At 38.4% G+C, this 26,543-nt stretch overlaps 1 protein-coding gene across 1 annotated transcript in view; it reads left to right on the forward strand.

The window, feature by feature from the left end:
* Positions 1 to 6,716, forward strand: part of Exoc5 (exocyst complex component 5) — a 47,753-nt gene extending 41,037 nt beyond the window's left edge. The window contains exons 14-18 of the mRNA XM_085698498.2: positions 589 to 709; positions 2,228 to 2,314; positions 3,594 to 3,702; positions 3,847 to 4,062; positions 4,645 to 6,716. Coding sequence (XP_085554624.1) covers positions 589 to 709; positions 2,228 to 2,314; positions 3,594 to 3,702; positions 3,847 to 4,062; positions 4,645 to 4,833 — 722 coding nt within the window. The 3' untranslated portion in view covers positions 4,834 to 6,716. The remainder of the gene's footprint in view (positions 1 to 588; positions 710 to 2,227; positions 2,315 to 3,593; positions 3,703 to 3,846; positions 4,063 to 4,644) is intronic.
* The last annotated feature ends 19,827 nt before the right edge of the window (positions 6,717 to 26,543 follow it).

Here is a 26,543-nt window from a genome sequence, read left to right on the forward strand (position 1 = left end):
AAGAATCATCATATAAAGAACTCAAGTTAGTAAAGTTATGTATTACCATTAGCTGGGGGTGTTTTTCTTAGTCTAGTCTTAAGTTTGGACAGGGCTAAAAAGAGCAAGGAATCTTGAGTCTGTGAGTTGTTCTCTAGGAAAGGAGGGAACAGATCCAGAGGGTTTAGTTCCATCTGTGGTGTCAGATGTTGTTGATGACCACACAGAATCTTAGGTGTTGAGGAACCGCGTCTCTGGGGTGAGGAGATTTTGCATGTTGTTGAGGAAAGAGTGGCGAGCATGATGAGAGCAGTCTGTGACTGACAGGAGCCTAGAGTGGAGGGGGAAACTGGACAGGAAGGGAGCCTAGGCGCTTTGTTGATTGATTTTCCATTTTATCAAATAAGCCATGAGGATGATTAACTTTGGGGTATAAAAATAGCTTTGGATGAATTTTGTTAAGCTGTTTATCAAAATCTCTGTAGAATCATTGCTGGTTTATTAAATGACAATTACTTTTATTCATTTGTTATATATAAAATCATTCTTTTTATTTTGCCCAGTTTTTTTCAAGGTTGGTTCTCACTCACCTGTGCCTTCCGATTTTAGGAATTCCATCATCAGATTCTAGGAATGCAAATCTCTATTTTTTGGATGTTGTACAACAGGCCAATACTATTTTTCATCTTTTTGACAAACAATTTAATGATCACCTTATGCCACTAATAAGGTTAGTTACATTGTCATATTTTCATTGGTATTTTAATGAGTATTTTTATTATTTTTTAAATAATACATGTTTATGAAAACATCAAACAGGACAGGTTTGACATAAAATTCTTCCTTCCTTGAATTCTTGTTTTTTCTTCCCACTATGCTGTTAATTTTGGTATATTTAAAAAGTTTTAATTATCGTAAACCAAAATCGGAAATCTAACATAACAAAAGGCCTTCTAGCCTAGTGCAGCCAACCAGTTTACATCCTTCAGAAGACAGAGCAGGTACCAGGCATGATGGTGCATAGCTGTACTCTTACCTACTCAGGAGGCTGAGGCAGTCTAGTCAACATAATGATTTCAAAGTCAGCTTGGACAACCAAGACCCAGTCTCAAAAGGTGTTTGTTTTTTGTTTGTTTTCTCTTTATCCTTTTTTTTTAAAAAGGAACTGAGAGTAGAATGGATATAAGGGGGCTTTCAAGGAATAGAGAAATTATGGAATGATGTTATAATATCAAAAATTTTGAAATTTTTTTTTCTTTAATTAAAGATGTAGCTCAGTGATAGAGCTTGTTTTAGTGTCTACAAAGTCCTGGGCTTACTCCCGAGTAACACACACACACACACACACACCAATAGACACAATACACTTGTTATAAAGACATAAGAAACATGAATGAACACATTTTGATAAAGCATTAAGATTTGGTTCATATCTTCATATCAATTTGTATGGATTTCTAAAGCATTTGAAAATTAAATGGAGTTTTACATGTATACATAAAGTTGTCATTAACCCTATTGTCTGTGCAGGAAATGTTCAGATAAATGATAGAGTTTGATAGTTGTTTTATGGGCAGTGCTATGACATGTTGTGACCAGAAACAAGTTCACAGATCACTTGATTCCTGAATCATAATCTAAAGGAAAGTTACTGTTTTGCTGTGTAGCCCAGGCGGTATTACAGGCATGAGCCACCAAGCCCAGCTTAGGGAGTTTTCTTAGTGATTTCCTTTGTAAAGGGTTCTTATGTCACATAGCAGAGAATTCACAGGGGTTTTGGTGTTCTTTATTCCTTAATATTTTAATAATATTGAGAAGCAGACCATGATCATAAGGTTTCGTGTCTTTTTACTTAAAAAAGTGAAAAGTAACTGGATTTACTTAGTACTGTCCACATTTTTATTAGGATTAATTATATTCTTAAGAGTTTGCTGATATCCGTGACTTTTCTTACTGTTATACCAGATATTTAGATACAGAGAAAACTAGTTTCAAAATTTCAAAGCTGCATGTTAAGTCCTATCTCCTCAGAGATCGGATAACAACTCTGTATTTACTTTTAATGGATTAATTTTTCTAGTGTGAATGAATTGGATATACTAATGTACATAATGTATGTGATGATTTATTTAGTAATTATTGGGTATGTGAGCAAATGTATTTACAAATGTGTATTCATGATGCATAGATTAGAAACTTAGAAAGTAGGCTATTAATGGGAGTTTGTTTTCTCTTTAATAAACAATAGCTCTTCTCCCAAGTTATCTGAATGCCTTCAGAAGAAAAAAGAGATAATTGAGCACATGGAGATGAAATTGGATACTGGCATCGACAGGCAAGTTAACTATTTTCTCTTCTCCTGCAGTTTTAAAAACTGTAGACGTGCATTTGCCCTGCAGCATGAACATAATCTTTAAAACAGAAAATGTGGGGGTTTTTTGGTTTTTTTTACTTTTCTGGCTGCAAAGTTGATACTTTAACATATTGTTCTTATTTTTAGGAGAATGTTTTATTAATCTCCAGGTGTTTTTTTTTTGAAAGTCAGTATGTTTAGATATATTTTCAAATCAAAACAGAAGTTCCTTTTAAGCCCTACTTCTCTGCACCACACATGTACAAACTACAAATTTCTTTGAAAAATGACATGCAGGGCTGAGAGGTTGTACAGGGCTAGAGTATTTTATATTTTAGCCTGTGGGAAACCCTTGGTTTAATCTTTAGTGCTGCTGAAACAACAAAGGTATGCAATATTTATTATTATATTTCCATGTAGTGTATTCTGACTTATTTCTGAAATATTTTAATAATTGTACTGGTTTTGTACTTGTAAATTCTGTTGAGTGAATTTCAAAACCTGATAATCTTTACTGAAGACTATAAATACTATTACTTTCCAGCTGTCTGTTTTCAGATGATGGTGGTCTTATATTGATTGAAAATTAGTATAGCTTCTGGGTATCAAGTATTTGCTATATATCAGGCTCAGTACAAGGACCATGATTGGTATCCTTTAGTCTCACTATCTTGTCTTGGCCTACTGTCCTTTTGTAACTTGAATTCATTATTGTTATACTTAATTATGTGGTCTGTCTCTTGAATTTAATATAAAACTTATATTTTGACCACAATGTCTTACAGCCACTAAACTCTGAGTTAGTGTAGTCTTTTTCATTTTCATAAGCTTACTGTTGGAGAATATCACATAAGTTAGATATTATTGATAACTTCTAATCAGTGCCTTTATCTCAGCTTGTCCATCTTCCTAATAATCCTTTGACAGTGGGACTCTGTGCCTACAACCTTTCTTTTTAAACCTTTTATCATCCACTTTCCTAAGTATTTTCTATGCATGCTTTGCCTTTGAAGATCCTTAGTTATGAAGTAAGTAACTAATACTAGGTTAAGATCTTTTCAAGAGAGAAAGATGTTAAAACCAGGAGCTCTTTGATAGCAAGTTGTAGAATGGTTTGTTTTTGTTTCTAAGATTTGGTTTGCCCATACCAAAGTAGTTTTGTAATAATTGGAAATTAAGTAGTTTAACTTAATTTAGTATAATACAAAGGTAAACTTGAGTGAGTTAAATGGGTCATATATACTGTGTCCTCTGTCTTTAGGACATTAAATTGTATGATTGGACAGATGAAGCATATCTTGGCTGCAGAACAAAAGAAAACGGATTTTAAGCCAGAAGATGAGAACAATGTTTTGATTCAGTATACTAACGTGAGTGGACTATTCCGTTTGCTAATATATTATCTCCTTTGTTAATGCTTGAACCCTCGTTAGTATGCCTAGTTGTGCTTGAAGTTTTTTCTTTGCTAGGCTAACACACATATCTGTATAATAAGTGTAGAAAAACTTTTACAGGCATGTGTAAAAGTCTGTGTTTATGTGAGAAAACAAGTTGAGAAGATTAAAAATTCCATGGATGGGAAGAATGTGGACACAGTTCTGATGGAACTTGGAGTCCGTTTCCATCGGCTTATTTATGAGCATCTTCAACAATATTCCTATAGCTGTATGGGTGGCATGTTAGCAATTTGCGACGTAGCTGAATATAGAAAATGTGCCAAAGACTTCAAGGTACGTATAAACAATTATCAAGTTTGCAAATAAGTTCAGGAAAACAGGCCATACTATTAAAACTTACACCGGCTTGTTAAGAAGTGTGATTTCATTGGCACCATAAGGAGAGCTCTACTATAGCCTACCTGAAGGCATGTTATTCCAGCTATATTTCAATATATTAGCATTTTCCTCCTATGGGTTTTTTTTAGATGAGGTCATATTTCAGCACATTCCATTCAGGTGCCTTTTAACATCCATTGATATCACATATTAGGAAAATATTCTTTCTTCATGTGAAAGGTTTTTCACATGTTTAAGTTACTTTTAAAGGTCGTATACTAATGATCGTTCTAGTGTACCAAATTACAAAATATTGAGAAAATTGAATAATGTAAATCTTTTCAAAGATTATTAGGAGTTTTAACTACAGAACCTTTAAGGTTTAGTTCTTCAGAAGCTTGAAGCTTGAAACATTCTAACATAGGAATGTTTTCATACTACCAAGTTCTGATTAGCAGTATGTTAGAAGAATATGCAGACCTTACTAGGAAATAAGTTGTTCTGGTTCAATGCTTTTCTTTTCCTTTCTCAATTCAGATTCCAATGGTATTACATCTTTTTGACACTCTGCATGCACTTTGCAATCTCCTGGTTGTTGCTCCAGATAATTTAAAGCAAGTCTGCTCAGGAGAACAGCTTGCCAGTCTGGACAAGAACATACTTCACTCCTTCGTACAACTTCGTGCTGACTATAGATCTGCCCGCCTAGCTCGACACTTCAGCTGAGTAAAGTTACAAAGGAAATGTGTTCTATTTCGGAAGGCCTCGGATGATAGAAAGCACAGGAGATTCCTTGTGACACAGCCAATATTTTACAGAAAAAAAATGACTGGAAGAAAACAGCAGCCATACTTACCCAGGAATTTTATTTGAAATTTGGACACTACTAGCTATATTTGCTTTTTATCTTTTCCCTATTACATTGAATTCCATACTTTAATTTATAAATTTCAAATATCTATAAACCTGTATGTGACTGTTATAATCCTGAAAAGCGTTGGTGTCAGAAGATGAATGAAATTTCACCAGTGTTCTGGTCCTTGATCTTGAACTTATTCTATTTGGAAATCTTACCATCCTGTTTGCATTAAAATAGGTGAAGTGCAGTAAAACTACATTTCTTATTTATTAGTTTTTCAGTTAACCTTTCAGCACTGGTGATTGGTAGTCAAGTTATTAGGTTTTCCTAAAGAACTTGTTACTACTCAAAAGGACCAGAGTGGAGTGTCATTTCTATACGTGGTTGGGACTGTTGTCTGAGGTACAGCAACGCTTGCCCAGAACTGTTTCAAGTAGATGTTAGGAACAGATCAGAGTATATCTACTTTCTGGGTAAAACTTAAAGTTTACTATTTCTTATTTGATAAATAGATTTTAAGCCAATTAATTAGCAAGAAGTTAATGAAGCAACCTTATTTTATATTTAACTTAAGGTGGAATACTTTAAAGGACCATGTTTGTTATTTTAGTACTCTGAGTAAGAAGTGACTTATGGTGTAAACTGTGTTTATGAGAGAGAGCAGCATGTTAGCCACAGTGCGTCAGTCCCTCAAGACCAGCCTTGACTGAGATGGGGTAGCTAAACATGCAGTCATCTTCTATTCTGAGAGGAATTGAGAGTTTCAGGCAATAAATAAATAGTGTATATTCCAAGTCTGGAGGCAAGCTTACAGCAAAAGCCAGCTTTTCAGATCTGAAGATTCTTTCATTGTCCATTTTCAAGGCATTTCTGAAGTTATTCCTATTTGGATATTATTAATTGAATTGGGTTAATATGACAAACTAAAAAATAAAATTTAAACATCGTATAAAAATGTAGAAAGGCCATTGTTCTATAAACCCTATTAACTTACTCTGTGAGAGTATGTTCTAAGTTATATATAGTGCATTCTTCATGGTCTTTAGGACCCAGGGAAGCTGTAATGTTCAGTTCATTCATAACATTGTTTTCTCTTAGTGTAGGGTTTGGCCTAATGGGGATGGAGCTGTCTCTCTCTACTGAGAACCTCACTCTGAATAGTTGTCAGCATTTCCAAGCTGTCTAGTCCAGAGCTAACTACTGTACAAGTTACTGTTGACTGGATTTTTATTTTCTGTTTAGCCCAGTGTTACAAAGGTAAGCAAGGACAATGAGCAGGCCAACTTTTGTCACATTAACGGACATTGTGGCAGGTTTGGAAGTTTTCCGGATAGCGATCCTCAGACAAGGAGAGCTCTGTGCTTGTACTGTTGCCGCTTTAGAGAACACTGCTGTGAACTCAGATCATACCTCTGTTTTAAAGCCAACAGTTTAAGGCAGTAGTTTACTGGCCATTTGAACTCTTTGTACAGTGTCAATTTGTAAAAAAAGAAGAAAAAAATCAAATAAAACATGAGATAACATTTTAAGACTTCCAAATCAGAGAAGCACTTCAAATTATTTTCTTTGGATTAATTTTTAAAAATGTAAAGCAGTTACTTGTTGCTTAAATATTTTGTTAATTATTATTTCCGTACTTGAGTTCTGTGCAATATTTTCCATTATGTCCACTAACAGGACAAAGAAAATTCAAAGTGAATATCTTATTTAGAAGTGTTAACTTTCATGCTCAATAAACAAATTCCCTGCAGTTGTTTTTTTTTTACTCTTACCATATTTTTACATTTTAAGGACATCTATAATGAATTATACATTTGATTTTTTTAACGGACAGTATTCCTTATTTTTCATAGCTTAGGTATCTCCTTTTTTAGTAGAGAAGAACATGACCGTATAATCAAGCTTTAGTAATCAAGCTAGAATAGGGGGTTTCTCAAAGGAAATAAAGATGTGTGTTGTGGAAACCAGTATACATTCTTTGCATCTCACTTTTAAAGTATTTACATGTATGGGCGTCATAAAATTTAGTTCAAAATGTATAACTCGGAAGAGATTGTCAATAGATAAAATGCTTCTATACATACCTGGGAAATTTTTGGTTAGACATAGTGGAGCTTAATAACTCTCACTAAAATTTAAATAAGAATCTTTCCACAGTTCTGTGTGAACTCACGTAATACTTAGGTATAAATATTTAATTTGAAGTTTGCACCAAAACACTGAAAATTGTTTGTCTGAACTTGAGTGTCTTATACGAGATGCAGAGCATAGACTAAGGAAGACTAGCCTGTGAATTACTGAAAATGAAAGCATAGGTTTAGAATGACCCCCGAATTAATTAGAAGTGATAGAGTACATGAGGAGCCCTGAACAAGAATTGTTAGATAATAGTTAGGTGGATGGATTTTTAGAATGTGACCATATAGCCATTCCAAGACAATTACTGACATTTAGGCGTACCATTCCTGTGAGTCCCAGGGGTCTTCCTTGTTTTAAAAAGTGCTGCTAACGAAGGTTAAAGTGGGTTAAATTAAAATTTAAAGCAGATAATTGTGTTATATTTTTCTTTGTTCTTTCCATTTTTCTTTTACTTCTAAATATTTCACTTTCTGAATATTACCTTTCTTATGCACAGTGAAATAATTATCAGCCAATAGATTGATTCAAAGTAAAGAATTTACTGCTTCCTTGAGATGTTTCTGTTACATTAGTTCGTATCCAGATGAAGGGGTGTTGACTCCTGAAATGCCACTGAACCTCAGAGTGGTCGTGTTTATAAGGCTAAGACATGTTTGAATTGTTGGTGGGAGAGTAAGGGTCACTCAAATGTGTGCCTGTTGTGACCAGAAAAGCTTTTGTCTCCTGATTAACATAGTGTTCTTACAAAAATATCCTGGATTGTCCACACACTGTCCACTGACTTTTCATGAGTGTGAGATATTTTCCAGAACCCTCCCCACCCCCTGTACTTTCTTGATTACTAACAGAGACTTTGGTATACAAAGCACTCTGATTTATCCAGTTCATTGAATTATATTCAGTTCTTTTATTACTCTACTTGAGAAGGCTTATCCTACAATTTGCTGCATATTTTGGGAAAGAAGACCAGTGCATGTCATTATGCCAAATAATTTTGCATGAAGTAAAAACAGTAATTTAAAATTTTAATGCATAGTAAAGATAATTATATCCTCATTTGTTGGACTTAAATTTAATGTACTATGCTAAGTCCTTTGCATATATTATTGATTCCAGAGTAACTGTCATTTGGGTACTATTATTTCTGTATGACAGATGAAAAACCTAAGGTACAGAACAGGTAAGGAGACCTTCAAAGTCTATAAGCTGTCATGATGGTCTCAGACTTAAATCTCATATAATAGGGATGAATAATGTCTTTTTTTATAATTTATGTTGTATTTTTTTTCTTATTTGTGTAACATTATGTATATTCCTTATTTTGATAGCCTCAATAGTTTTACTTAATTTTCTTCTCATCCAGTGTTTGATTCTCATTGTGAGGTTTAGATAATGAGGTTGGAATATAGTATCTGTATCAAGCTACTGTTGAATTTTTAAAAATATGTTCATACTTTCTCAATTGGTGTTTAAAGTTATGTAAGTAGTCAAGAAATTTTAATTGAACTTTAAGTTTGTATTTAATGGAAACCTGCCTATCACAGAGGTTTCCTTTAGTGAAACTATTATACAGTCATATTGTTTCTGCTTAATGATTTTTAACAGTACAGTCTGGGTATTTCATAAAGTTTTTGAATTTTGTACTTTCTGAGATTATAAATGCATAATTTCCCTCTTCCCTCCTAACCTTCCCATTTACCCCTCTTTGCTTTCATTCAAATTTTTGTCAGCCCAGAAAACATACATACAAATACCATTACATAAACTGAGTAGGTTATAATTACATATTAGGAATATGTGTATACACAACATGCATTTGCTCATATAGTTTTTTTATAGCATGGGAAAAAAATAACTCCCCATTAGATACAAAGAAATCAGTATTTTTACATTCAAAAATAGAATATTTTGAATGGCTTGCTGATTCTGTTAGCTGTTTAATGCACCAATAGTCTTGAAATGTCTAGTTCCAGAATGAAAATGTTGGACAAAAAAGTAGTTTATCAATAATTTGTAGTTATTAGAATTTTCATTGGTGAATGGAGCTGATAACCCTGGACTTAACTAGGTACATAGTTTTAAACTAGGCACTGCATATTTTATCGCTACTATTTGGTGATATTACTTGGTGTAGGTATCAATAAACATTTGCTTTTTTGACTAAATATCCATTCGAAGCAAAAAAGACAAGCAATTAAACACAGTTGCTCATTTTCTCAGTGATTTAAAAGGTTGCCATCTGCCTTAATGTGCAAAGCCAGTTTAAATAGGAATATATCGTATCGTACTCCAAATAGCAAACAACCTCAGAAGAAAGGCATTATTGGGAAGGCATAGGTTTGTGCTGGGCAGTAGTGAGGCATTTTAAATGTATAATTATTTGCACTAATATTTGAGCAGATGGAATGGATTAGAATATGGTCAACAATATTTTGCTGACATGTATTTTCTGTTAATATGTATTATGCAACATGTGTGAAAGCTGTCAATAATTCCTTTTAGCCAGGATACTAATATTTATATTACTGTGTTTAAGAGGCAGTATCCAACTGAGCCACTTTTAATTAAAAACTCTGAGACCAGAATTATGTTTACATTCTAGAAAGCATTTAACTTACTTAACTTAGATCAGTAAAACAGACTTATCAATGCCTGCTACTTAATAGAAGAAAACACAGAGGATTGAGATTGGAAGTAGGAATCTAGAAAGAGGAAGCTGAAGGTTCATTTATACTCATAACTTTTATCACTATTGGCAATCTTAAATGAAAAGACCCTAGTAAGCTAGGCGAAGTTGAGTAGAACCTGTTCAATAGAACTGATTTAAGGAGGACTTCCAAATTGTAGGTTAAACTTGACAGAGTGGGAAACCTTGATGCCCCTGTAATTATAAGTAGGCAAATGCCCTCCCATGAGGCCTGACAGTCTTTTCTATCTTTGTTCTGTGGTAATCTCGGTTTCTTTGAACTCTGGTCTTTTATTGTAGCACTTCTGTCAAATGTGCAGCTTTTACTATAGAGGTACCTGGTTAGAAATCCAGACACAGTACCAACCTAAAAAAGACTGTGACTGCCTCCGTATATATTGTTTGTAAATACAGTAGGGGACACACATGAAATTGTGTGAAAATACGTTCTAAGTATCTTCCTAAGTGCCTATTAGGATACTCCAGCAGAATGTATTTTTCAGTTTTTACCACAAGGGGGTGATGTTATTTTTATAATGAAAACTTATTTTTATTTATAAAATAGAATTCATAAACTTTACTGAACAACATCTGTGAACACTACTGTCATACACTGCAGGTGTGTGTGTGTGTGTGTGTGTGTGTGTGTGTGTGTGTGTAATTCAGTAAGTCATCAATGAGGAAAAGTCTAAGAATATTAAGAACACAAAACCCAAAACATGTTTGTACACAGAGATGGATGACTTGAACCAGATTCACCACAACTAAAATTCTGTTTTTAAGAGTTTTATATGTCGCACTGAGTTCTTTGTCAGCTTTTTTTTTAATTGGGGGGGGGGTTATTCATTGACTGTATTCACTTTTTAGTGGGGAAACTTGAAATAAATTCAAGTGGAAAGAATTTTAGGGACTTTAGGATTTTAAGGACTGTACCAAACAAAAACTTCCCCCTTTGAGGGTAAGTTGTTCCTGTGATGTTATCTTTTGCATTTTCCAGAATTCTGATGACCATAATGCAGTTGTCAAACTCAGAATCTGCTTTGACGTGTAACTGACATCTAGTCCTCAGACCCAGCTTCAGTCTTACAGGTTTGCCTCAATGACTCTGAGATCCAGATGAAAATCATGTACCGCTACGGATTATCTGTGGTTCATTTATTTGATTGACCATGTATTGCCTCTGACTTTCCAAACCCTCCATACTTTCTTGAGTTTGGACTCCTATTTGCTCATGGTTGGATCCCAGTTGTACTTTGGGGTCTTCACAGTTGTTGTTCTGCACTCCCTTGGGTATTCACATCTCCCCCTCACCCACTCTGAAGTGCTCATTTAACCATTTGTTTAGGGAATCAGGCCTCCCTGCTCTGGAGAGCTGCTTTTTTCTGCTTTAAAATGATGTTGCAGGAAGTTGCTTGTGTGTATCATAGTCTAATCATAATTTCATTTTATTACCAGTTTTCTATTCGAGGGTTTCGTGAGGATTGTCTCTAGTTTGTTTAGTCAGTGGGGACTTCTTCAGGTTGGCCCTTGTACACTTTTGGCATTCCTGACATTTTAAAAGCTCTGTCTTGGACTCCATACAACAGAATTTTCCAAGTTCATTTTTTACTTGTCTACCCTAGCTCTCCATCAAGGCACCAACCAGGCCCAACTGTGCTTCGCTTCCAAGATGAGATAAGATAGGGCACCTTCAGGGTGGTGTGACTAGATTTGCTGCAGCTCTCAGTCACCCTGCTTTTTAGTGAACGTTGGTACTTGGAAGCCAAGATTTGTGCACTGGTTGTACTCATTAAAATGGAGATGCTGCTGCTTCTAGTTCGTAGTGCTGAGGAGCTTCATGTGAGTATTCATACATACACTCATTTTAAAAATACTTATTCTATGTATTCCTGTGCCTTCTCCCCACTTTGTCACCCACAGCCCTCATGAAATTTAATACCCCATACAGGATTTCCTGATCCCATGCAAAGAAGGAGGGCATCTTCATCCTACTTAGCTACTGAAGCATTGACTTTAGGACCAAATTGGAAGAACAAGAATGATCATATTAGAAATTATGTAAATCAGATGTTGGTGGTGTAGACCTTTATTAAGAGCACTCAGGAGGCAGAGGCAGACACATCTCTGAGTTGGAGGCCCGTCTGATCTATAAACTGAATTCTAGGTTAGCCAGGGCTATACAAAGAAACCCTATCTTGAAAAAACAAAAAGGAAATCATGTAAAGATTTTTAAATTCTCAATAAATTACTCAACTTTATCACCCAAGCAACTATATAGGAGTGCACTATAGTGAGGGAAATAGTAAAGCTGAATTTACTAAATCTACTGAGTGATACACTAAAAAGTTAAATTTTGGAAGCAAATTTAAAATGCATGGCATGTTTTTCTCTATCCCTTTACTGCTGTAATTGCTTATTTAATGATAGAGTACGTCATAGGAACTGAATGAAATTTTAGCTGTTAACCATTGGATCACATAATTTTGCTAATAAATTTAAAAAGAAAATAACTATAGAATTGTTGTTTTGTAGGCCTTTAAAAGAATGCATGTTCAGGTGGACCTTTTGTGACACAGGAGTCTACCAGTGCTGGTCTCACACATACTGAGGTCAGCGCCGTATGAAATGATAGACCGAGACATAGGTGTCAGCCAAGTTGCATTTCTAAAAGATAAAGCAGATTCAGACTTTGCCAGGCCCTGAGGCCAATGTTTTAAGTGCTTATTTGTGTTACCCATAGAAAGTTCACGGCCATATTTCACCTGGGCCTTAAGAATACAGGCGACGTTTTAGAAAATGAGGCAAGAGATGGGCAGACGGGCAGAATCTGAAACGCTGCTGTGTTCACCAAGTGGAAAGATGGCTTTGAGAGTAGAGTTCAGTGTGAGTGTGTTTTAAGGCAAGGCTAAAATGGTTTGGGTTAGCTTACTAAGTCTTCAGTGATAGGTCAATTGATTTATTATAGAAACAACAAAGATAGAGGTTTTTTTTTTTTTTTTTTTTTAAACAATCCAGTATAAACCTGCAGTGAAAGAGAGGAGAGAATAGAAGGCAGGCTCCTGCGTTAATGTGGGTGGTGAAGGCCTGAACTTGGCAGTGATGCAGGACCAAACTATTGACTTGTTTACAGATAATAGAAAAAGTCAGCTTAGGAGGAGTATCCTGTATTCTGAAAGGTCATCACTATCTAAATGGAATACATGCTGGTAGGATGGCTTAGCAGGTAAAAAGGCTTGCCACCAACCCTGACAGACAACCTAAGTTCAATTCTCAGATCCCATGTGCTATGAAGAGACAGCTGACTCCAGCTTGTCTTCTGACCAGCATATGTGTGCAATGGCATGTGTACCCCCATATACATACATATCTATACCTACAACTGAATTTTTTAAAAAATAAACTTTTATTATAAAAATCTTGGAAATAAGACACATCACACACCCAAATTAACCAGATTTAAAGTCTATACACCTCAAAGACAATAGTCAGCCTGTGTTAAAGTGTAAGACTCTGTCTAAACCAAAAAAGTCCAACAGAAAACTTAGACTGTGGTGACATACTTGAAAAGTTCCTACAACTACTAAAAGGAAAAATGACACTTTTTTGCATACTTCCCAGGGAATGTAACACCTAACAGCAGGTGTAACCTCCACGCCGAGAGTTTAACAGGAGAAAGGGAAATTACAGAATCTCATGATGTAGAGCAAAAATCCCAACGTACTAGCAACCTAACCCTAGTGATAGCTAAAAGCAAAACTGCATTATATCCACGTAAGGTTTATTTCAACAACAGATTATTTAAAAATCAAAATCTACCATGTTTCTTGAACTAAGATGAACATCTCAGAAGATATCACAACAAAAATGATTAATGAAATTCAGTGTTCATTTTAAAAAGTAAATTAGAAATAAAATAAAATTCCTTGCAGTAGCTACAAAAAGTAACAAGACTTATGATAGTGTTCAAAGGTTGAAAACTTCCTTTCTGAAATCAACAGAGACAAGAAAATAATGCTATCATTTGTTTAATATACTGGAGACCCTTGCCAATATGATAAGGCAAATAAAATTGCACTGTTCGGGAATGTGATTGTGTGCACAGGAAGTCTGTAAGAATCTACCATGATTACTGGGCACAAAATCATATGAGAAATTAATTTTCCTTTACACCAGCAATAGCAGTTTGAAGGTAAAGGTTTTAAGCAACACCAATTACAAAAGCCCCAGAGTAAAGGTAGTGAGAGAACCTGTGCCTAGGACTTCAAAACATTATTGAGGAAAGGTAGACAAGGCCATGGACCAGTGGGTCGATGTTACCAAGTGAAAAGATTCAAATAGGAAAGGAGGCAAAACATTTGAAACAGCTACAAATGACATTTAAATAAAAATAGAAACAAAAAGTCCTCAGATTTGTTGCTCACCAGACACCTACACTCTATGAGATTCTACAACCTGCAGAACAGCTAGCATTAAGAAAGCCAGACAAGTTGGGGGGTAGTGACGCGTGCCTTTAATCCCACCACTCAGGAATCAGAAGCAGGAGGATCTCAGTGAGCTTGAGGCTAGCCTTGTCTTCAGAGCTACAGAGCAAGTTCCAGGACATCTAGGGCTGTTACACGGAGAAACCCTGTCTTGAAAAGCCAAAAAAAGGGGGGGGGGGCAGCCAACTCCATTGCATGCCACAGCCATGTGAAGCAAGTGGAAGGCACACCTTACTTACAGATCACAGTTTTGGTTACTTTTTTAGTTTCATATCCATACAGGAAGTTCCATTCTTGCCTTTAAGCAGGCAAGAAGAAAGAGAGGGGGCATCTGAGCACAATTAAAACGTGTGCATTTCTTTTTTTAAAAAAAAAAAATCTGTTATTGAAAACTGAGGGCTTTTTTCATAGCATATATCCTGTTTATGGCTTCTCCCAACTGCTTCCCACCTCTTCTCCCATCTCAGTCTACATCCTCTGTCTCACTAGAAAATAAACAGGCATACTTACCTGGCAAGAAAGATACCCGATCACAAAGGTGATTTTCCCAAGGTGAGGCTTACCCTTTGCACTTTGGATGTGCTGACCTACATAACCCCCTCTCCCTAAAATAAAAATAAAAAACAGGCATCTGAGAGATGATAATAAGATACAGTAAGATAAAACAAAAACACATTGGACTTGGACAAAACAAACATGAAAGAAAAAGTCCAAGAAAGGGCACAAGAAACAGATATGGACCCAGAGACCCACTAGTTAGCACACTCAAAATCCCCATAAAACATAAAACTAGAAGCCATACTATATATGCAAAGGACCTAGAGTGTAAAATAAATTTTAAAACAAAAAAACTTCTAAAGAAAAGAGGCCCTGCCATCATATTGTGAAACAAAGAACCTCCAAAGATTGAGTTCATTTTCTGTTGTCCATCTACTGCTGGGCATGCATTCTACACTTGAGAAGTTTGTTTCCCCAGTGAGACTCCCTTGGAAAAACTAAATTTTCATTTGTAAGTGGTTATCCATTGGAGGTAGCTTCTGGGTTAGGGGTGGGGGCTTGTGTCCACTTTCAGCTCCAGGACCCTGATTGGTGCAGACCCCTGCAGGTCCTGTGCACACTGCCTCAGTCTCTGTGAGTTCATATGTGTGTCAATCCTGTTGTGTTTAGAAGACCTTGTTTCTTGGTGTCCTCCATCCATCCCCTCTGGCTCTTACACTCTTTCTGCCTTCTCTTCCACAGTGTTCTCTGAGCTCTGAGGGGAAGTATTTGATGGAGTCATCTCATTTAGGACAAGCGGTCCAATGTCTCTCAATCTCTATGTAATGTCTGGCTGTGGGTCTCTGTATTTGTTCCCATTTGCTGCAGGAGGAAGCTTCTCTGGTAATGGCTGATCAAACTCTGATCTATGAGCAGCAGAATGTCATTAGGAGTTATTTTACTGCTAGTTCCTTTAGTAGAACAGTATTCTTTGGCTTTTGGTCCTAGAACAATCTAGTCTTGGGTTTTTGGTCACCAAAAAAAGCCGCAGGTATGGGTCCCATCTTATGGAGTCGACCTTTAGTCTTCATTTATTGGCTGGTGACCCCCACAAGCTTTGTGCCACCATTGCACTAGCATGTCTTGCAGGCAGGACACCACTGTGGATCAGAAGGTTTGTAGCTGGGTCGACATTTACATTTCTACTTTGGTACTGTGCAAAGTACTTTTAAGTACCAAAAACACTAATCCAGAGGGTGAAAGCTTTGGGTAGACAGCAACTTGGACGCCTCTATTCTTCAGTGAGTTGTGTAGGTGTTGTCTTCAGGAATAGGGCCTTGCCATCCTTTTGTGGAGCGCAACCTATAGTTCTGGCTATGGCCTTAGTTGTTTGAGGATTCCAGTGGGACCTCTTGGGCCACCAACTCAATTAGATGTAACCCAAACCCAGTACTAAAAGGTCCCTTGGTGACAAGATATGGCCAGTTGGGACTTTGTCTCCCCCATTATTTGGTGAGTTCATTTAGATCACCTTCTTACATATAATGTGCTTTACTTCTACTGTACTAGCTTTACACACTACCCTCAAATAGACCTTAATGTTAGCTATCTCTCCCCATATTCCCTCTCCCTCCTTGCTTGATCCTCCTGTTCCAGTCCCCACCCACCCTGTCAATCCATAGCCAACTCTTCTATTTCCCTTTCCTAGGAAGATCTATCTACCTTCACCCCAGTAGAACGTCTGTGGTTCTACAGATTGTAGCTTCGCTATCAAAGACTTAGCAGCTAATCACATATAAATGAAAACATTCAGTATTTTCTTTCTGGGACACTCAAGGTGTTTTTTTTTCCTAGTTCCATCCATATTTACCTAAAAATTCCATGATTTTCTTTTTTAATGACTGAGTGATATTCTATTGTGTAAACGTCCCACATTTTCTTTATTTGTTCATTTGTTGAAGGAGTCTAGATTGTTTCTAATTTCTAGCTATTATAAATAGAGCGGCAATGAATTTGGTTAAGCAAGTGTTTCTGTAGTAGGGCAAAGCATCCTTTAGGTATGTGCCCAAGAATGGTATAACTGAATCTTGAGGTAAATCAATTCCCATTCTCCTGAGAAACCGCTACATTGATTTTTCATAGTGATCGTACAAATTTGCACTCCCAGCATCAATGAATAGTCCTCTTACTCCACATCCTCGCCAGCATGAGCTGTCACTTGTTTTGTTGATCTTAGCTGTTCTGACAAGTATAAGATGAAATCTCTAAGTAGTTTTGATTTGCATTTCCCTGATGACTAAGAACGTTGAAGATTTCTTTATGTGTTTCTTAGTCATTTGAGTTTAGATCTGCACAGCGTTTTTTAACTGGGTTATTTGTTTCCTTGGTATCCAGTTTCTCTCCTAGAAAAGGGACCTCGAGAGGCTATAGGAGCTGCTCTCTCAGATCCCTGCTTAGGATGAGACAGCTGACTGGTCAAATCTGGGTACACTCCAAAATACAGGTTGCTTTAATTGGGTGATCGTAGGCTTGGTCTTTTCTTTTCATGATTCTTACGTTTAACGTTATCTTTTCTTCAGTGCCCAAGATGCTTTCTTCCTTCTCTTGCCTCTGTGGTTCCTGTTCAAGTTGCTGGATTTTTCACTTGCAGTGTTCCCTCAGTTTGGGGTTTTTCTTTTTTTTTCATTCTTTCTTTCTTTCTTTTTTTTTTTTGATTGTATTTCCACTTTCATGTCCTGAACAGTTTTATTTACTTCCTTTTACAGTTTGTTTGTGTTTCCATAGATTTCTTTAAGAGATTTATTTATTTCATCCTTAGGGATCTCTATCATATTCTTAAAGGCTGTGACTTGTGCTTAAGCTACCTATATTGCCTTTATCAGGGCCTATTATTGTAGTACGGTTCTGGTCTCTAGAGGGACATATTGCCTTGGTGCTTATTGATTGTGTTTTCACACTGGCATCAAGGCTTCTGAGTTTGGGATGAATGTAGTTCTGGGTATCTATTCTCTTTGTTGGGTGGGTGTTTTGCTCCTTGGTTTCTGTTGCCCTCTCTGAATCTTAGGAGGTTATGGATGACTTTGTATTGCCTTTAGGGAGTTATTCTGGGATCCTGCCGCTGCAGTCACTGGAGTCTCAATAAAATATGTTTCTGGGTGTTGGGAGCTGATACTTAGGAATGGGGATGGAATAGAAGAGGGGGAGACTGGATGGCCACGGAAAAGAGGAAAGCAGGGTGTTCCCCAGGATCTGCTTAGTCCCTGGGGAATGTGGGTAGAGTGAGAGGAAAAGACACAGCTACACACCTGGGGATGAGCCTGGGGGACTGGATTTAAAGGAGAGCAGGAAAGTGAAGATCTGTTGTGACAACAGGTGAGAGGGGAGGAAGGTTGGAGGAGAAAGGAGAGAAAGGGAGGCCACAGCAGGTGGTCTGCCACAAGGCTGGGGTGAGACTGGGAGACTGAGATTGAGACAAGAAAGATCTGCAGTTAGCCTACCTGCTTCCCTGGCCAGCTTGGTGTGTGGCTTCCTAGGGCACGAATGGATTTCTTAAAAGTACATTTATAAGTGCTTTTCTGAGTTTGTTATATCCTAATAAAAATGTTATCTAAAACAATAAATGAAATGTAATTCTTTTTTTAAAAAAAAAATCCAGAACTCTTAATAGTTTTGCTCAAAATACTGTAGATGCCACAAACCCATTCTTAAAACATTCTGGATATAATATAACTGTAAGCTTATTGGATTTGTTGAATAATTAACATCATTTTACCGGAGAAGTTTAGATCGATTATGTAATTCCTGGATAGGTGAAAAGGATGTGGGTGTGACCCATCCTTTTCATTTCTGAAATAACATAAACATGCTATAAATACCGCCAACCGAATTGCACAATATAGGATGAGGAAGAAAATACTGCCATTCTGGGCAGTGATGCTACACACCTTTAATCCCAGCACTCTGGAGGCAGAAGCAGGCAGATCTCTGTGAATTTAAGGCCAGCCTGGTCTTCAGAGCCAGTTCCAGGGTAGGCTCCAAAGCTACACAGAGAAACCCTGTCTCAAAAAACAAAATAAAAAAAAATATTTTGCCATCTATTATTACTTATATTGGATGGGCTTAAAAGCCACCAACTTAAAACATAATACAGTATCTTGACTCCAACACCAAGTTGGAGTTAATGAAGCCTTATTGCATGCTCAGTACTTGAGCCCTGCAAATGATGTACTATACTGCTGGTGGTGAGGTTTCTCATTTATGAACCACAAATTCAATATTTACAATCCTGTGAGGTTTTTTATGAGGCTCCGGATGTTGAAGCCAATTTAACACTGTTCAACAAAACTCTCCAAGAATATTCTTCCACCAGTTCAACACTTGGGAAAGTTATCCCTGCTTCACATCATCACACCCGATGATGTCAAGGCCCATTTACCTTTTCTCCCTTAAAGTGTTTGAAAGTGGGACCAGGCCAGTCCCAGGGAAATGCATGGTTCTAATTCCAAGTTAGCCTACTAGCACCTCACAGGGACACTGAGGCCCCATCAGTCTACACATAGGAGAGCACTGTCAGTACTTCAATAGCCAGCACAGCCAATCTCATGTTTACGGGGTTCCTAGCGCTAGTGATAATAGTTGGCACTCATAGAACACTTCCATGCTGCTTTCACCTGTGCACAAGCTCTACAGCAGATACTGCTGATGATTTTATGTATGAACGAGTTAAGGCATGGAAAAAAACCAAGGAAATCCACCCAGCTATGGGAAGATGGGATGAGGATCAAACATGGCATCTATACCCATGGTACGTTTCTTTAAAAAAACAACTGTTTGGGCTGGAGAGACGGCTCAGAGATTAAGGGAACTGACTGCTGTTCCGGAGGTCCTGAGTTCAATTCCCAGCAACCACACGACGGCTCAGACCCATCTATAATGAGATCTGGTGCCCAGAGCACTATATACATAGTAAATAATTTTTTAAAAAAAAAACTGCTCAGATTATGATATCTGGATTTGTATTTTTGGACGACTTTACATTCCCAAGACAAGCAGATGAACTCTTAGATACATTTTGTATGACAAAAGAGCTTCCTTCAGGACTATTTTCTCCGTAAGGGAATGCATTAAAGCATAACGAAATCATCTACCATAAGGAACCCAAAATATCTAGCATCCCCCATAAAAAACAGAAAACTGCATCAAACAACCAGAAACTTGCAAGAGTGAAAAATCCCCAGTCCACCCTTCCTGTCAAAACCCTACTCATAATCCAGTTATAGGTTTTTATCACTATAGCTTCAGATAGCTCGATCTCTAGCAAGTGGTGCCGTTCATGCTTGCTTGTGCAGCAAGCACATCACTAATATGGCCTTTCACTGCCCAAGCATAGGCTAAACTACCTATACCGTGTGTAAAACTTAGGTGATGTGCTGTTTTATAATTCTGAACAAATAGTTAAAATTCAAGAGTTAGTTGATGGTAATGTCTGAGTGTTGGGCTGGGCCAGCCCCAGAGCCTGCTATAGGCTTTGTGTTAATACCATTCTACATTTCAAGGCCTGGTTCAGGTTTAATGATGAGTAATAAAGACAATATGAACCCTTTATAGGTTGTGTGTGCTCAATTAACTAAGCCAGTAAATAGTAACGATACAAATCTGGGAGTGGTGAGTCTTCCCAACGCCAATTTCGCTCTTTTCAGAATCAGGGCACCATATTTCCAGGGAAGAGCCACCACAAAGTTCTCCCTCATGGAGTCTGAGCCCCAGGTAGCAGAGGCCCAAGCAGCACTGAAGATTTTATCTTCACACTCATCAAAAACACTAAGTACCTAGTAAGTACCAGGCATTGTAGGCAATGAAGTCACATGTTGAACTTGCATTCCAGTCACTAGAAGTCAAATAAGATAATTAGTGAATAACTGTGTATTACATCAAAAGGTGTTAAGAGACATAGAAAGATGCTAGATCAAACCATAGGGCGAAAGCAGAGTGAGTGTAAGAGCAGCGTTTTAAAAGCCAGAGGTCAGCATGGCCTGGTAAGCCTCTCCACCAGACCTGTGCAGCTGCTCTGAACCAGCTTTTAGAATGGCCTAGCCTCGGTTCAGTGTTCTGCTGATAGCAGCTTGAAATTCTCCGTAAGTCCACCCTTGAACTTGTGTTTTTAAAGCTCAAACAGGAACACACAGGTAGACAGAGGCAGCATTTACACTATGAGCGTCTGCTAAGTTTAGTGAGATTCTGATTAAGAGGTAGCTCTTGGCAAGGCCAGTTCGTAACAGATTGTCCTGAGCAGTCGCATAGCTGTAGGTGTCAGCCAAACCAGTGAGAGGTAACCTCAGAGGTCACTGACCTTGTGGCCTTTTCAGTGAGATCTACATATATGCCTTTGACACTGATGGCCAATAAAGGATGAATGTAAAGAACAGCGCAGACAGGGCCACGGGAGCCGCTGGGTTGGGGGCTCCGCACAGACAGGGCCACGGGAGCCACTGGGATGGGGGCTCCGCACAGACAGGGCCACGGGAGCCGCTGGGATGGGGGCTCCTCACAGACAGGGCCACGGGAACTGCTGGGATTGCTCACAGCAGTGTGAAACACACCAATGTCCAGAGGTGGAGAAGCTAGATGTAAGCAAGAACAGCAAAGGAAAATGACATGAAATCAGACATACATGAAGATGCCATGATGAAGTTCATTATTTTATATATTAACTTTAAAAAAAAGAAAAAAACAAAGGTGGCTAACAACGGCAGCACCTGTTCAGGTAATTTGACACCACCTTCTGCCCTCAGTGATGCACAGATAAACGTGCAGGCAAATCATCCATACACTTAAAATTAAATAAATAAAGGCTCTGTGGCTCAGTGGATAATCCACTTCTAATGACCAAAAATAGTAAAAAGAGGTTATAAAGTTAGTCGTTCCTCTACTTTTAACTCTGTCATTAATTTTTCCCTTTATGTGTTCGGTGGTCAATAAGTGTGTACAATATGAACGGACAGTGAAGGTGTAAACTCTTCTGTGAAGCTTCACCTTCAGAATGGCTGTTCTGCGGGATAGAAGTGTTACAATGTTTAGGCTCTGAGTCTGGCTAATCTCACTGCTAACGTTTTTAACTTGAAAGTCTTTTACAATGAAGTGTTGTTGTTGTTGTTGTTGTTGTTGTTTTTGAGTGTGTAGTGTTTTGAGATAGGATTTCTCTGTGTAGCCCTGGCTGTCCTGGAACTTGCTCTATAGACCAGGCTGACTTTGAACTCAGAGATCTGCCTGAGTGCTGGGATTAGAGGAGTACACCACCACCTTCTGGATACAATGAAGTTTTAATTATTTGTATAATAATAATAATAATAATATAAAATTAGAGCAGTAGCTTGATGGCAGAAAGGCACGGGCAAATTTCTAGACCAAAAGGAGGTGAGCAGAGAGGTGTTTACGATGCCATGCCCCTCCAGCATCCTGTGACTTGCGAAAGGCTTTCAGCTCGCCAATAGACCCAAGAGGAAAGAAGGCAGAGATATGTGACAGAGATTCAAGACCAGATATGAATGAGACTGTGATTCCATCCACTCTGCACGTGGAGTCCTTATCCGTCGGGAGAAAACTTGGAGTGTGCTGAACTGGTTGTCCCTAACCCAACCATTCTAGCAGGCCTAATGTCATTTACTCAAATACATGCTCCTTACCAACTTATTCCTTTATCACAGTGGCCAAAGAAACGTGCATTCGTTGTTAAAACAAACAAAGGGGCCTGCTGTGCCAGCTGGTTTGCCAGGCACTGAGTTCCTCCAGGACACAGGACTGCCAGGCTCCAGTGGAGAAGAGCGCTGCCCTATTTGGTCGGTGGGAAGGGGAAGGGAGGCTATTGTTTGGATCCAGGAATGGCAATCTACACTTGAATATTCGTTCTCTACTGAAGCACTGGTCCAGGCGCCACGATCCAGGAAAGAGTTAACTATGGCAGACGGTATGCTCGAAATAAAAAAAGAGGAAAACATATCACCCCCAAAGCTTTAAACAAAAGACACGAAAATGGAGGCTCCTTGGGTATGGAAAAGATTTCCCTTTTGATCCATATTGACAGCCAGAGGGGGTTATTATTGAGAATATGGGTAAAGTTACTGCCAGTTTTCGCTGCTACTCGTGTTTAAAAAGAAACTATGGAAACCAAGAGAAGGAATATTAATTAAGTTCAAATTTGGAATGTCCTTGCCAGGCGTGGATGAATGAATTAAACGAAGCAACCTGTTGGGTTGAAATTCAGTGTTTTGTTTGCGGTTTCAAAGAGTGCTGAACTTTTCATAGCTTAACACTTTTTTTTTTTTCAGTAATCTTATTAAAAGGTTATTTCTTCATAAGATTAGTTCTGGAATGAGATTTTTTTCTCCTTTTTAAATTTAAAGAACCAGTAGATATTTTCTTTCTTTTTCCTAATTTCAAATAGCATTACTAGGTATACCTCCCAATGTTAGCACACTGACTGTTTAAAACAGCACCAAACTTCACAGCCAAGCAAGTGTCCAAACACCCTAGCCTTGGAGTCCCCCACCCCCAACCTCGACCTGAAGAAACCTGGGACCAGTCTTGTGAAGATTTGTTTTTGAAAAAAAAAAAAAAATTAACTTCTCTCGCCTGTAAATCCAAGCAATTTACAAATTACTGGGCCTCTTTTAACTCTTTCCAAAGCTCCTGTGGTACGAAAAGCTCCAAACTGTCCAAGGCCCTTGGACGGTTATCCCTTCTAAGTTTTATTTCTTTCACGTGACCTTTCAAAGACTATTTCCAGTACTGAAAGACAGAGGCCCTAGTGCGTCGCGCTAATGAGAAAATCGAAAACGGGCGGGGGAGGGGGTGCTCAGCTAAATAAATCTAGAAGAGCTTCACTGGGCCCCCGCGGGTTTAAAGGAGGCTCCCTCTTTAAAACGCCAATAAGTTGTGGTCGTCTTAGTTCTCAGACTAATTTGCTTCTTTCTGGGCGGGGAGAGCAATGCTGAGGAAAACACTGACTAAACTGGAAATCAGCTCGCTTTAGTAAATGGGAAGCTGCGTTCTGCACACAGACAGCTTCCGAAGGGCTCAGCACGCACGTTAAGCTGCGCGCCTGGCTGATGGGCCGCGGCAGCTGCGAACAATGCACTTCTCGTGGCTGGTAGGAGGGAGGCAGTCTTGTTTCAAGTAATACTATTTCTGGGCGGTAATCCAAAATGCGCAGTAGGCAGAAGTTAAAAGGAAGCGCTTGCTTTTAGGTTTTTAAAATATATCCCTTAATCCCGGGTGATGATTGACAATCATGATTTAGAGTATGAGGGGCCGCTCTTTAATCCAGTAAGTTTGATGTTATTTGTGTATCTAGTAGGGCTTTTATTCGACTAAAACTAAGTGGAAGCCTGTGCAATTGATGCCACATTTCAGAATTGATTCTTGGCCTGTTCTCTATTTACAGATTAGTAAACACACGGGATCCGGCCTCCTCATCTTTTTGAAATTTAAAGGTCCTGAAAGGCACATTTACAATTAAAATGTTTCTTGCTGTGTGACCAGGAAGTGACGTTTTTCTCCCCGTGGTTTAATTTTTTTTCAAACCAGAAAAGAAGCAGTTTGTAAGATTTTCTAACCCAATTATCAAAATATAACATTAGCGATTGTGTTTACAGATGGTTGAAATATTGTTATTGTTGCCTTTCTGCAGTTTGTTGGAAGTTCCATTTGAGAAGATTTATTGAACGGGCCCCAAGCCTTTTGTTCCCCCTGTGGGTCTCCAGGAAAGCAGTCCCAGAGAATAGGTCACCACGCAGCCGCCGTGTCTCTATTATTTTCATCGACTGTGACAATACTCTTATTAAAAGGCACACATGATTAAACCGTTATCTTGGAATAATGAAGTCCAAAACTAAGACACAATCAGCAGAGGGTGCGAAGGAATGAGAGTGGGTGTGCTTTACAACAGAAACAAGGCCGGTCCTCTTTGAGCCCCTGGCACCCCATCCTTGTTGTCTTTCCCAATAAAACTGGGCTTAGACAAGGGGCTAACTATCTGCCCAAGTGACAGGGTTTTGTCTGTGTTCTGATATTTTTAACTGGGAAATTCTTGAAGGCAGAAAGCATCCATTGCAGAACATTTGGAAACGATTGAAAAGGAGAGGATGCTGTCATCCCCGGCTAAGAGGCTGTCCCTGGGGCAGGGGTAGTCTATTGCTTTTGTTTTTGTTTTGTTTTTGTTTTTATCTTGTTGCGTGGCAAGGCCCTGGACTTCAGGCCTTAGGCACCTCCTGGAAGACATTCTGGCTGCTGGGGGTTGTATGGAAGTGCTTCTACAGCCTCTGGAGAGCACAAGACAGAGTGCCAAGGGTTTGCTTTCTGTGTGTAATTGTGTGAGCAAAACTTTCTGTTATAAAAGGAAGTGATGGGATCCTTTGTGTTTAGAATTATTCTAATGTGATAAGATACGAAAATGTTCACAGTGCTGCTTTCTGTTAAAGTTTCCAAAGGTCTATTATTGGGCGGGCAGGGTCAGGGAATTTTGTATTTGATATTTAAAAACTAATTTAAAAAATTCTAGTGACAAGAAAATCGTGCCAGAATATCTTCTGAAACCAGCTACCAGCCCATATTTCCTTTTTGCCTTTGATTTTCAGGTTCTTGTCATGAATGGCTGAGTAACTGTTTGAAGTCGCTACTTGCCTCGGCTCTGGCCAATTGATTCATAAGAACTGCGTAGAAAAGTCATCAAATCTTAATGGGGATTTCTGAGACCTGTGATAGGTGGAGCTAAATCTAAGCTCAAGGATTAAATCCAGACCCCTTAGACTGCCAGGGGAAAGACAACGGGTCCTCTGTAGTCAGCAGAGACCTTCATCCTAGAAACCAGACCAGTCACATGGCTTCTCGTTTGCCAAAAGCATACTTAGCCCGCGAGTCTTCCTCTCTAGGGACTGCTGCCTTTCAGGTGTGGCTTATGTCTCCTTTATCATTTGCCTGCTAACTGTAGCCCCTCCCCCAAATTTCCAGCATCTCCCTCTGCGTACAACATGTGCACTAGCACGCGTGTGCACACAATCACACCCACACCCACACACATATACACACATGCACCCCCCACATACACATTCAGTTATTACCTCCAGTTTCTTTATTTGCTTCCTGCCTTCCCTCTTACCTGTGAGCTTCCACAACCTAGACGACACTGTGAAAGGCTGTACTGACTGACTACATTGCTAACCAGATGAATAAATAAATGAATATGGATTTTCCTATGAGATAAAGGCGCTAGGTACCCAGAACCCAGCCCTCATCCAGTACATAGTACTTGCTGGAGAAATGACAATCTCAAACCTTTGTTACTCTTACTGAACACTCATCAACTTTGTGTCTAGTGCTTTAATGAATTAATTGCTTATGGTGATCTTATTTTTATCCGTATTTTACAGAAGCAGCAACTCTGAAGCTTAGAAAGAATAAACCTCTTGTGTTAAAGACTAATAAATGATCAGTACCCACGGATAGGACTTTCAAACTTACAGCATCTCAGTCTAAAGCTATGTGTTCACCAAAGCCACACACTGCCCCTCTCTAGCAGAAAGCTGATAGTCACCATATGAATAAACGAGCGTGCTCCTTCTGTGAGAGAAATTATAATAAAAGGTGGCAGTAGTGGTAGATGCAGAGTAAATGCTGAGGAAACAGTGAGGCCCTTGGCTTTATTACATCATATAGCCTGCCCAGAAGTAACCAACCCCAATGACATTAGTAAAAACATTAGTAAAAACAAGGGCTTGATTGGGAAGATTGCTGAAAAGAG

Source organism: Myodes glareolus, chromosome 12 (genome assembly GCF_982192425.1).
Source record: "Myodes glareolus chromosome 12, mMyoGla1.1, whole genome shotgun sequence".
NCBI classification, from domain to species: domain Eukaryota; kingdom Metazoa; phylum Chordata; class Mammalia; order Rodentia; family Cricetidae; genus Myodes; species Myodes glareolus.